General features: G+C 44.5%; 1 protein-coding gene across 1 annotated transcript in view; it reads left to right on the forward strand.

Moving 5' to 3' along the window:
• Nucleotides 1-13,212, forward strand: part of LOC138565875 (cyclin-P-like) — a 349,626-nt gene that overhangs the window by 146,129 nt on the left and 190,285 nt on the right. The window contains exon 3 of the mRNA XM_069643028.1: nucleotides 10,073-10,157. Coding sequence (XP_069499129.1) covers nucleotides 10,073-10,157 — 85 coding nt within the window. The remainder of the gene's footprint in view (nucleotides 1-10,072; nucleotides 10,158-13,212) is intronic.

The following is a 13,212-nucleotide window of genomic DNA, read 5'->3' on the forward strand; positions in this document are numbered from 1 at the left end:
GAGAACGAAACTGGGAGGGCCTGAGAGGTGAAAAGGCTGCAGAAAGCATGGGGAGGGAGCCGTGTCTCCGAGGAGCCATAAGAGGGTTGCTTGAGGAAATAAACTCCAAAGAGAAAGCCTTGTACAGGTGCTCATTCCCTCATGCGTGCAAGAAAGCCCAGGAGTGTCAGTGGGGCAGCGGAGAAGACCCTGACTTCAACACGCATCAAGCGATAAAGAGAAACGCAGCCAGGTGATAAAGAGAAACGCGGCCAGTGAGTTCCAAGCAGAAGGAAGCCTGCTTTGTGAAAGGCACGTGGCATGGATGTAATGCAATGTTGCAAAGCGAGGACAAGCGTATGGCGAGAGATGCAATGAAGATGAAAGCTGAGTGTGAGACACAAAAGCGTGTACACTTCATGAGTGAAGAGAGACTTTTTGAGACTGTGAATTAGAGGGATTGAAGCGCGAGCGAGTGAAATGAGAACTGTTATATTTGTAGAATACGTTCTGGGACCCACAAAGTGAAGATTGTGAAAGATAGTGCACAGGACAAGGCCAAGTGAAATATAAAGAGGAGCACGAACTGTGTAGACGGCCTTAGTTACCGAGTGGTCCCGCACATGGCTAGCGAATACTGTGCATTTGCGAAGGTCTCCGTCACGTAGACCATTCAAAGATTGTTGAACTGTTGGGGAAGGGAACCCCATTGTGAATCATTTTTCGTTGATGCCTAATCAGACGAGGGAAGCCTGAGCGAACTGTTTGCTGATGAACTGTGTGAATTCTGAATGAGGCAAGGGAAGCCTGGAAGAACTGTGCTTCGTTGAACTGTGTGAACTAGCCACCCAAGCCCCTAATTAACTTGTATTACAAAAACTTAGAGAAGGGGGTGTTATTCACCTCCATTGCCATCCATCATGCAATTATTTGACTCCCTTTTTGTTTTGCCCTAACCCTGTACACTTAGGTTTGACACAGACATCTTTATTATGTTGACAGACTGACATTGACGTCAGAGAGGGCCAGTTAGGAAGTCACCAAACCCTGTTAAAGTTAAATATAGGTTTTCAGAACCGTTAGTTTGTGTCTGTCTGCCTTCTGAAACCATGCCTACCTCACCGCTCCCAGCAGTGGTGCAAGGTTGGGCTGGAGGGGGGGGGGTCAGGGGCACGCAGGGTTTTGCAGTGAGGGCAGCCGGTTTGCGTGGTTCATTGTCCTCACTTCTCAACATAGGTCGCAGCCTGTCCACCGAGATTACAGAATTGCTGCCCAACTTGGCAGTTCTGTTATTCCACCCCACACATACACCAAATGGAGCTAAAATGTTATCCATCATAACTTTTACAAAAAAAATGTTTAGCAAAACGTGATAATGGTGTCAGTGCTGTCGGGGGGGGGGGGGAACGGAACTGCGACTGCATGGCTCTAGCTGATTCTGGGTTTTGCCAGATATATGTCCTGTACATGAGCCTTAATTTGTTTACATGGAGCCACCCTCGAAAAAAAGAGCAATAATCGCAACAAAAGCAAGCAAGTGTTGGGCTACCCCTCCCTCTACTTTGCAGACCAGTAAGCCCAAACTGTGGTGGGTGTGCAGATATGGAACAAATGTGGCACAATACCTCAAACTTTCTGTTTCTCAATTTATTCAAAACATATACTTATTGCACATATAAAATTCAAACAAACATTAAGACCATTAAATGATTCTCTAAACATCACGAAATTACCACAACACTGTGTGGTGTACAGATTTCATACAGAACATTTACAAAAAAAATGGCAGCAAATTTAGAAATCTTCCAACGGGTAGGTAAAATAGAATTTTGCCTGCTCGTTAAAGTGCACAAGTGCAAAAAAGTGGGGTTAGTGCATTAAAGTGCTTTTATATGCAAAAAAATTATTTTTGATACTTTTTCTATTAACACAGGTTGGTATGAGCATACAGACAAAACTCAAAATATGAACCGGGTGTAGATGTTCGTGACAGATTGATTTAGCGACCAGGTCTAACGGCAGTTCCTGTATGCATACATACATAACCCTGCGGTTACATTTTCAATTTCTCAAGTCAGCTTCAAAGAAGGACATCCGTTAAATGTATGGTATACTGAACACGTTCACTGGCATGGTGCCCTGCATTTATATTCTATTGGGTCCCAAGACTTCCCTGTACCAGAAATAGTAATGATCACGCATCTGTTAATGCTGTTTGACCTGCCTTTAGTTTTTCATTTACCCCCACCCCACCCCCGGCCCCAACCCTCACCAGGTCCATACATAAAGGAAAAATTGAAAAACAATGACCATGGTAGTGTCTGCTCTATACTGGGACAGTTTAACTTTGGAGCAACTTAAAAGTCCCAGTTGCTTGAGGGATTCATTTGGATTGTACCTTTTTTATTGATACACCACACAAGTGCTCAAGCTCTGGTCCACCAGCGTTCTGGGAAATGACTGGCACCCTTGCACATATGTTCTTGAAAGAAGTTTACTTTCCACTCCTCACAGTGCAGGGATTGAGAAAAGGATTTGATAAGCAGGAACTGATCAGCTCTTTGATATTGGGGGAATTAACCAGTGGACCCGGGCTACATCTAACGACGAGCTAGCAACATTTTGTGCGATACAAATTTAAGGCCACATTAGAAGCACACTACAACCTTTTTGTCTGTTTATAATATGTTGTGCTTCAATTCTCAAGTTTACATTCCTAGACAGTTTGTGTCGGGTCGGTGTGTTTGTCTTCCGCCGGTTGTCCTGGGGAGTCAAAAGTATCGCCTGGTAGCTGGTCATGTGAAGCTATCAAGGCTCTGCTAGGCTACACGCAGTAGCTAAATGGATCCCAGTTTCTGTCAATTTACCTCTCCAGTTTGTGGTCTCTTGCGAGTGGAGGTTCAGGAGCTATAACTCCCCACCCTCTAATTGGCAAGGAGCCACCACAATGACTTTCCCGACATGCACCTGGGATGAATAGTGGTGAAATGTGCTAGTGAAAGGGGTATTAACATTTTTTATTTGTGTTTTAAAGATGCTGGAGGTTGAAATGTCTTTCTGCAGTAGATCCACGGGGCGTCAATTTGGGTTCTTGCTTCTCCTGCTGTACAATGAATGTTAGAGAAACCGCTCAAGGGGGTTCTATTTTGGTTCATAGACTGTTTCTTCTACAGCCTTCCCACAGATTCTACATAGGCGATTCAAGTAGAGCATCCCTTTCTCGAGCCAAAAGGCACAGACTGAAAAAGCTAATCTGCTTTCAGGGTTCAACCCCTCTGCCCCAGAATGCTCAAGGTAACATCCCAAACAAGAGGCAAACCTGGAACAGCAACACAGCAGTTCCTTACAATGCCCCGGGAAAGGAGTATGCAGGAGCTTGCAGTCTCATGGGTAGCCAGGTCTCCTTTGCAACAAATACAGAAGGCCAGATATAACTGGATTTCAAACTGTTTTCTTTCTGTTCCTGAAAGTTTCACACTACTCCTGATTCCAGCCTCTCTGGTTTCAAAGGAAAGCATGTAAATGGACTGTCTAGTAACAGCGCCCCATTCACTAGATCGTTAAAGTTGCCCCTATTGGAAGTATGATTTAAGAATTTTCTGTTAAATGAATTTCAAATTTTAGTGATTCATGAAGTCATTTGCTCCTACCAGTTTTCAAGAGCCCTTCCAGTTTTGGTATATTTTCAAGAGCCCAAGTCCTCTCCTTTGCCCCATCACCCAGCAATTACCAGTACCTTATTATAACCCTTAACTATATACATATTCATACTATGCCAATGATTGGTTCTCCAGGCACAGACCAAGACTGCAGAACGTTAAGTTGTTTTCTACTTTACTTTCGAGACGACAATGTATTTTATTTTTTTATACTTTAAATGTAATTCGTTAATCCAGCATGAACTCTCAAACCCTGTAGGAGTGTTACACATTGACAACGTTTAGCTTACTTTAGTGTCTCCTATAGCCCCAGTCTCTTCCGTGTTCACGAGGACCCTAGTTCACAACTGTTTGCTGCCCCAATGTCCTACAAATCCTCCTGATTGCCCTCCCACCCTTCCTCATTAACACCCCATCTCCACTCTTGCATCTTAATGCATACACACGCTGCCGACATTGCAAACCTCGTCTTGCACAAACATGACATTTTTGTAGCAAAAAAAATCACTTACCTCCCTTGCACCTCGACCCTGTCTTTGTCCTGACACGCATGTACACCGTACAGCAACATGTTGATTGCACGGGGAAAGCTATGCGGATGCATGCGACTTTCCACTATCACAGATTGCCACATTCCAAATGATCTGCTCACGTTGGTCATTCCTCTGACGTTTCCAACCTCCTTATCTCCATCAATCACAAATTCAGTAAACCTCTTCAGCGACACATCTGCTAGGGAGCCAAGACAATGAAAGCACCAGGAAGGCACTCCATTTTATGGCTTCCCCAGACATAAAATGCCTACTAACCCCCACTCCCCCATATCAGAGGAAGCTTTCTTTACCTTGTGTGTTCCGCTTCTCATGCCCCCCAACACAATGCCCTAACACTAGTCCTCTTGGCTGGAGCGACCATGCTGTCATTCCATCCTCCTTGCACATTCCTTCCTTTCCAATGGACTGGTAAGCCCAACATGGCTTTGAGTTATTCCTTTAAGGCCTTTCACTCTAAAGTACTAGAACAAACTACAACTACAACTTACCTCAACATTGACACTACTATCAACCTTCAACGAAACCATGATTGGACTGATTGACACACATGCCCCCATAACTGTTGCATTAGGGTTATGCCCGCTCCCTCTTGGAAGGAAACCACCAATAAGCAAACGACCCTGTCAATCAAAACACTGCTGAAAAAGGCAGAGGAATGAAAAAGTACAACCCTAAAATAGTGCCGTCTAGGTCAAGCACAACGATGTCCCAGAGCTTCTGGTGTTCCTCGACATCTCTGCCAGTCTAGCATGTTTATCACGGTAAACGGAATGGGCTTCTCTGGCACAGTACTCCACTGGTTCACATCTTGCCTCTCGGGCAGACACCAAGCTGTGCAGTTGGGCAACCTACGCTGCAGCCTGGTGTAAGAAGGCATGGTATCAAACATTTACACACACAAGGGATCACAGTTCAAGGGTGTCTATTGAACTTCAATCAGGTTTGAAAAACTGGAGCAAGCTACGACCATCTAATAATAATAAATGCTGTCCTAGTGGTGTCTTGTCAAAAATAAAAGGGCCTAAACTAATAGACCTATTGCCAATCCTTACTTCTAAATACAAATAGTGTGGTAAATAACGCTATGCAAAAGAAAAGTGTTCACAAATTGATAGGTCAGGATATTCAAGCTGTTCGTTTCCTTTCCCCACGTTTTCAGCACAGGACAAGGCGGCACACTCAAGCTTGGCACAGTCTCTGGCTTCTCTACCACGAGAGTACAGTTCAAAACCTCAACATCATGGCCTTCTGTGCCTGCCAAAGTCTCTTTGCCATTAAAAGTCTTTTTCAGGGGGCCTGACGGACCTCAAGTTCCTTTCTTCTTATAATTTCACATGTACACAATCGCGGGTGATTTTATGTTCACTCCAGGTCCTCCTGTGCCGGGCTCAGACCCAATGTAACACAAAACTTCCATTTGATATCTCTCTGCTGGGCTCAGACCAACTTTATCTACTTTGCCCCAAACGTTTTCTTTACTGTATTAAAATAGAAGACTTTCGACTGTGCACAGGATTTGGCTTGACCCGCGGAGGACCACTTTGATCCACAATTCTCTACAACTCTCATTCTTCAGCTGGATTGGGCACACACTCAGTGCACACCACTCTGCCAAAGGTATCGTATCTTGGTTTCAATATTCAATCAGCAGTTCAACTTTACTTGGGCCTTTTTATCACATGTATTTCAAACTGTGTCCGTTGCAGCGCTTGCAAACAGTGTTGCCACTTGCAACCTTGGCTTCAACAAACACCGGTCCTGTATTGGTCTCCCCAACTCACCGGCTGTGTGGGTTTCACTGACTCTGCTTTGTTCTTGGAGCCAAGGACAATACCATGGTGGCTGGTGATTCTCCACGCCTTCATTAATGATGTGGTAGGGCCCCGGTATCTCGACACACAAGGCAGGATTCTTCAGTCTGTGTTTCTGGTCTTATGCTTTCCAATATCGAGGGTCATGAAAGCAACAGTTCCTTGTCAAAGGTCAAGACAACTTCCCTTCTTGTGATCCCCTTCTGATTTGCCGTCTTCTCTCGTTAAACTGCCATCTTGGAACTGCTGTTTCCCCGTGTGTATTGACTCGCTCAGGGTGTGCTCTCGTGCTCCGCCTTTTATCCGCGTGGGGAAGCTTAATGGAAGTCAGATGTGTGTGATGATCAGAAATTGCCTGACCATTGTATTGGGACACGTCAGGTATACGGTTCGGGTGTTAGTCAGTTTTCTCTTATAGTGTGCTGTCCATGAGAAAGTGTTTGTGTTGTAAAGGGTGAGGGGGGATGATAGTTCCTAAATATCCTACTTGGTAGGATGGGGTTAAGGAGTTATAGGGAAGGGGATACCATGTTTCACCATCTGGTGTCCCACTCCCCGAAGACCCCTCACCCTTATGATCCTCCCGCATTGGTCCATCCTCAGAAACTGGATCCAAAAGCGATGGCCGTGTCCTGGCCACCTGGATTACAGATCTCCGGGGACTAGTGGGTGAGACATCTTTTGGTTTCTCACACTGGTCCCCTCCAGTACCCACAAGGCTTTGTACCCTCTCCTTTTGATCATTAGCCCATATATGGAGCCATTGGGAGCACTTCTCAATGACCCATGTCCTCTTGCTCCAAGACCGGTGATATGGGTGACTCATGCCTCCTCTTCGTCCTTGATCCCTCAGTTGCATTGGACCAGTTACAATCATGGTAAACTTACATCATTTGGATTCAATTAAAACTGTAAAGGAAAATTCTCGATCCTCCCCCCACAATCCCCTATTTTTGGATTTGAACATGTGATTTACTGGGGAATATGTACTTGGAGAGATCTCCTGCTGAGTGACAAAGCTGCCCTTAAAAATTAAAAGAATTCGTGTTGGGATCATGACATAATTTTGACAGTTATTCTGACTAAGAAATATCCATAAATCCTACACCATGCTACCCATATACGTGATTAGGGTCCCTAGTCCTGGTTTTCTGAACATTTACATGAGATTTAAATTAAACTTCTTGCAGAGGATGGGGGTCCTACTAGGAACATTCCTTTGGCTGGTAGGAGCTGCTGATTGTGTACCTAAAACCTCTCCTAATTTATTGTGGGGCCACTCCTGAATTAAGAGTTACCTTATTTAGACGGTTTGTATGTTCTGAGGAGGGTTTGTCTAAAGGATAATTTCTGGACAAGATTATCAACTGGTTACCAAACTTCATTGATTATTTCATTGGTCCACTATTTGTTGATTGTAAATATTTTCACCTAACAGGAGTATGAAAAACTCAAATTATTGCTGGATTATATAGGCATGCCATAATTTACTGTGTGAATTGTATGATCCCTTGGGTGTATGCATTTTAATTTGTACTTGTATTGCTACACTGCTATATGAAATTCATTTAAATTGGATACATTTTTCAATGTATTATAGATGAAAATGTGTGACTGTTTAACTGGTTTGTATATAGTTTAATACAAACATTTACTCAATTGAAGAAATAGTCAACCACTGCATCTGCCTCCTCTCTAACCTTGCTGACAAGATGAGATTCTCTGGCACTGTCGTAAATTGGTTTACCTCCTATCTTTCTGACAGGCATAAGGTTGGCCAGATGAACATGTTCAGTTCGGACTCCCTGTCCCCCAAGGATCCATCCTCTCACTGATCCTTTTTAACCTTTACGTGCAGCCTCTAGGCATACTTCTCAAAGATCCTGATATAGCCATGCACCACGGACTGGGTCCAAATCCATTGCAAAAATCAAACCCTTCACCATGCCATAGGATTTCCACATCGTAGTACAGGCCTTACTTTCTGTCTCATTGATAAGGGTGAGGTGCTCTCGTAACAGGGCTGCCAGCCACTCACTTAGCTTCCCTAAGAGCAGTCGTTCATGCCTTATTTAGGGTGCATGGGAATTTGACACAATCACCCCTGTACTATGCTCACTATATTGGTATCCTCTCCAGTCCAGGATACTGTTAAAGACTGCATGTATCTTCTACAAATCTGTCACAAATGGCAGACCAGCATACCCGACGGTACATTCCTCTGGCAACAAATTCACCAACTGGCCTGAATCCCAACTCCTTTGCAAACAGGGGACCCCAAACAATCCTTCTCTAGTCACGCACCCACCCTGTGGAACTCTATCCAGGTATCTGCTTGAAATGCCTCCACAATTCACCAATTTCTCAACGCTCTCCAAATCGTGACTTTCAACACTGGACTAATCCCAATGGATGCATAGATTGCATCTTAAAGTACTGAACAACTGTTAAAATGCCAGCCTAAACTCTGGCTACCCACACTTTTTACAGCGCTCTGCTGCTCTCATCCTTGGATGACGAGCACACACCTAAAACTCAATGCCACAGACTGATCTGCTATTAACCATCGCAGCAAGATACTATTCAAGGGTGGCTAAATGACATGCTCCTTGATGACTCCACGCCTCACTTTACCCAGACTGCCAAATCTCTCTGGTTCACTCAAGACCACACTCTGTCCTTCAGACAACCTACAAAAGGCTCAAACGTCTTGGTACCAGCTGACCCCCCTTTAGGAGTTAAGCACTTGAATGACTTCAGAGCCACAGTCCACGCCTTAATAATCTCCCAAATTGGTTGAGAGAATCCCTCCTCACTGACTTTCCAGCAATGCACCTAGATCCAATTTGGCCCATCAAATCATGTGCCACGACTCCTGATGGAGGGAAAACAGAATTAATTGTGCAGCTCCCATAGGATGAACAATCATTCCACCCCAGCCAGACTACTCCATTGAGTCTACCTCCATCACCTAAAGGGCAACCACTGTTCACACACCTGGAAAAACTCTCTGGTGGGGTCACTCCTACAGGAGCCAGGCCTCTGCTCTGCTAGGCTCGACGAAACCAGCACACCAGGAAATGGGCCTTTTTTTTGTGCTAAACCCCTGCCTTCTGCAACGGCATCCCAGTGGCAACCTAGACTGCACCAACACTTGTGCAGTTCAGGAAGGAAATGGAGGTCATATTGTGAAGACATAGGTGCCACCTAGACTCTTTGAGATTCCCTCCCCACCACTGCAGCCCCTATGGCCAGACCTCCTGTACCACATTGTAAGCCCATGGCAATATGTAAAGCTCTTGTTGCTTCCTAGCTAACCTTGCACTATATGGAACCTAAATACAAATCCTTCCCTTTCCATGCTGTGAACGTAGGCCTATACTGTAGTTCCTCATTCAAAGTAATGAATCCAGTTATGCATAAAATAATTGCTAAAAAGCCAGGACTAGCAAATGTTGCTTTGGGTGGCATGGGATTCCTTGGCATAGGTGGTGTTGTAGGTTAAGGTATGGGGCTACCTATCTACTTTCCAAGAACTAGTTTACTGACCCAAAGGGCATTAAGAGGACCGTGTAGTACAGGAGCATAGCATAGAATACATCACTGTTTTATCCACTCAACCCTGCTTGATTTTCCCCCCCCCCCCCACCCAAGAGCTCACACCTCCCTCTGATTCCAGCTACTATACCCAATCTGCACCCTACTTGGAGCCCTCCCTGGGTGTGTCCATATGTGCAGCACTCTGTTGCATACCAGCAAGGTTTGTGCTTTATACATCCCATGCATGCACAGCCAGGACTCAAGTGTGGTTTTCTGGTTGGACTGCTACCTGTAGGTTGCTGTTTAAGACTGCTTCAAAGCAAGCATACCCCTAATGTTGCTAGTGTTAAACAGCTGGTTGCTTGCATCGTACAGCCTCGGGTTTAAAACAAAAAAAACAAAAAAAATAAAGGAAATGTATGTAGTTTATCCACCCTTACACGTTTCAGAATCTAGAAGGCATTGTCTGTAAAGTGTCATTCAAGACTTTGCAAAGCTTTACTTATTTGTTATCTCTCTTCTTTTTCAGAAAAGGATATTTCCCACACATTTTACACCATTTCCACCCAAGAAACGTTCAGCAGCTAACATCACAGAATGTGACGGTGTCCAAAGTAAGTCATTTGTATGCAACCAATGTCTTTTCCTTGGCTCTAGACAAGAATGTATAGTGGGTATATTTTACCCACTGCTTTGGGATGTTGTAGTAAAAGGATTTGTAGGTCTTACACATGTGATTCTTATTCAGAAATGACATGTTTTAGGCAAGACAGTAGTGTGCTTGTGTGCCGTGATACTGAGGCGGGTCATACCTCGTTTGCATTCATGGAAGTTTCGGAGGGGAGGGTTTGCTCCCTACTCTCCGATTTGAAGGCTAACCACAATGTGCTTTATGCTATTCCATCTTCAGTAGCCAAACAAGTAGCCTCGGACATCGCCCCATTTGTTACAAAGTTTGTAAATACATTTTTACATCAGGCACAGTACCCCAAATTCTGAAGAAATCTGTAGTCGTCCCACAGTTAAAGAAAAACAATTTGGAGCCTAAGAATCTTCAGAGTTCTAGGCCAGTGGTAGGATTGCCTTGGCCGGTGAAGATTCTAGAAAAATATTGTGAAATCCCAGCTTCAAGAACACGTGGACCATGAAAACCTACTGGACCCGTTACAATCTGGTTTCCGACCAGGGATCGGGAAGGAAACTGCGTTGACCGTATGGGATGACTGTTGAAGACGGCAGATAAGGGGGATATGTCCTTGCTGGTCCTGTTGGACCTGTCTGCCGTATTCGATACGGTAGACCATGAGATCTTGTTGAAACGATTGAGGGAAGTAGGAAACATTTCGGAACAAGCCCTTAGGGAACAAGGGGTCTGGCTTGGAGATTTCCTGTCTGATTCTGTCTTACAAAAGTGTGGGGTCCCTCAGGGGTCTTCGTCTTCACCTTTGCTTTTTAACCTATATGTGAAATTGCTTATGGGCATACTGAAGAAACATAACCTCAACTTTCATTTGTATGTGGATGATACTCATGTGTTCCTGAAGGTGCAGAGATCCGAGGATACGTTTGCGATAGTGGAACAGTGGCTACAGGAGGTACAGGCCTGAATGTGTGCTAACCAACTGTTGCTGAATGCCAGAAAAACAGAAGTGTCATTATTTGCTTCAAAATATCATCTGGAACAGAATAAACTGATATTGCCACCATGTTTCCTAGGGGCGCAGCTCAATTTTGCCAAGAAAATTAAAAACTTGGGCTGCGTATGGGTTGTGCAGCGCAGATTAGCACAAAGGTGCAGTCAGCATTCTACACACTGCGATCACTGACACATTCTACCATTTATTGCAAATGAGGATGGAGCAGCGGTTGTAGAGACACTTGTTAACGCACGACTGGATTACGGTAATGCTTTGCTGTCAGGCATACCAGCGTTCCAGTTGTGCAGATTGCGGATGGCAAAAATGCTGCGGTTAGGTTAGTGTGTAAAGTATCAAAATGTGCATCTATCACTAATTTGAGAAAATCTTTACACTGGCTAGCTGTGAAAGAGCAAATAGAGTTTAAAACTCTGTGCCTGGTTTTTAAATGTGTAAATAAATTGAGGCCACGTTATCTATCTGACAAAATCCAGAGCTATACTCCTAGCCGGCAGCTACCTCAGGTGAGAAGAATTTACTCCGTGTTCCGCGTTCAAAATATGTGAGTAAAGGAGACTGTAGATTTGGTGTCTATGGACCTAGATTATGAAGTCTATGGACCTAGATTATGGCATAAGCTCCCGGGACATATCAGAGAGGCGAAGACTGCCGTGCCGTTCCGTAAGGCCCTGAAAACCCATCTGCTCTGCTGAGATTTCCCATGCGAAATAGCCACAGGGGTTATTTACTTATCACACTGGAGAAAGACAGTCCAAATGCTAAATTGTCCATCTGCGCCCAAATACGACTTAGTTCGTCCGGTGCGCGATATAAATGATTCAAAATTTAAGGGGAAGCGGATGTGGCATGTGCGATTGGTGCTGTGTTTTGGCAAGGCGGATGTTGTGGCTGGGTGTTCTAGCCATGTTCTAGGTCTCCATATCAAGTTGGGTTTATCCCTGGACCCTACCCCCCGATCCCCTATACACCCTCCTCCCAGAACCCACTCTAAATATATTTAGCAATCTGCTGGGTTGAATGATTTGGTCTGAAATGCTAGGCTATGTTTTTGGATTGTGTTTGTACTAGCTTTTCCATGTCTGTTATGCTAGGCTAGGCCATGTTCCACTATACCAAGTCATGTTATGAAATGCTCGTTTGTGTACTATTCCCAGAAGCATAGTTGGTGTAAATTGCCTTTTTTAATGTACACTTCTGCTCATGTTTATGTGGATGTTCGAACAATAGTCCTTTTGGATGCCCTCTCCCCGCCTCCATCACCCACATCATCCATGCATCTATACTTAACATGGTGCCACTCTTGTGTTTTTTTCCTTTTTTTTTTCAAATTCTCCCTTCTAACTCAATTGTTTTGCTTTCAGTTGTTAAGGGAGTTTTGCAGTTTTTGTTATTCCTGTGATCCCTGAAGTTCTTTTGTGCCCTAATCGCTGGATCCTGCCATTACCAGTTTCTTACCTCTTCTACTGCATTGCTGCATCACCTATTCATCATCTGGAAATGGTTTTTCTTCCCCCTGAGGGTTTTTCCTGTAGGAGGCTCACCCAGCATGTCACCCAGCCTGGGACTTGGACATCAGGCAGTGTGGCGTCCAGAGAGAGCCCCCCCCCCTTATCTGCATGACTCCTGATTACGGGAAAAAAAAATTACTGGCAGACCTATTCTCTACCTCCTGAAATCTAGTCACAGGTGAAATCGCGACAACACCGTAAATAACCAGATTTTGATTCTTCAGGTGCAGTTCTGAATGCGTTACCTGACCTAGATCTGCAAATGTAATTTGCAGGGCACTACCCACCTATTGGACCTACAAAAACCTTGCTGAAGAGGTAACTGGAGAACAGGTTGCGCAGGTTAGACCAGACTGGATTATGCAAATTATCTCCCAGAAGAGTCCAACTTCAGCTCAAGATGGAATCGTCCTTCCGCTCCACCATTACTATCCATTAAACATTCGTAGCAGGCTTCCAGGCCTTGTACCAAAGGGACCAATAGTTTAAGGTGCATCCTCCTC

This window comes from Ambystoma mexicanum, chromosome 2p, assembly GCF_040938575.1.
Source record: "Ambystoma mexicanum isolate Mex_15411 chromosome 2p, UKY_AmexF1_1, whole genome shotgun sequence".
Classification (NCBI taxonomy): domain Eukaryota; kingdom Metazoa; phylum Chordata; class Amphibia; order Caudata; family Ambystomatidae; genus Ambystoma; species Ambystoma mexicanum.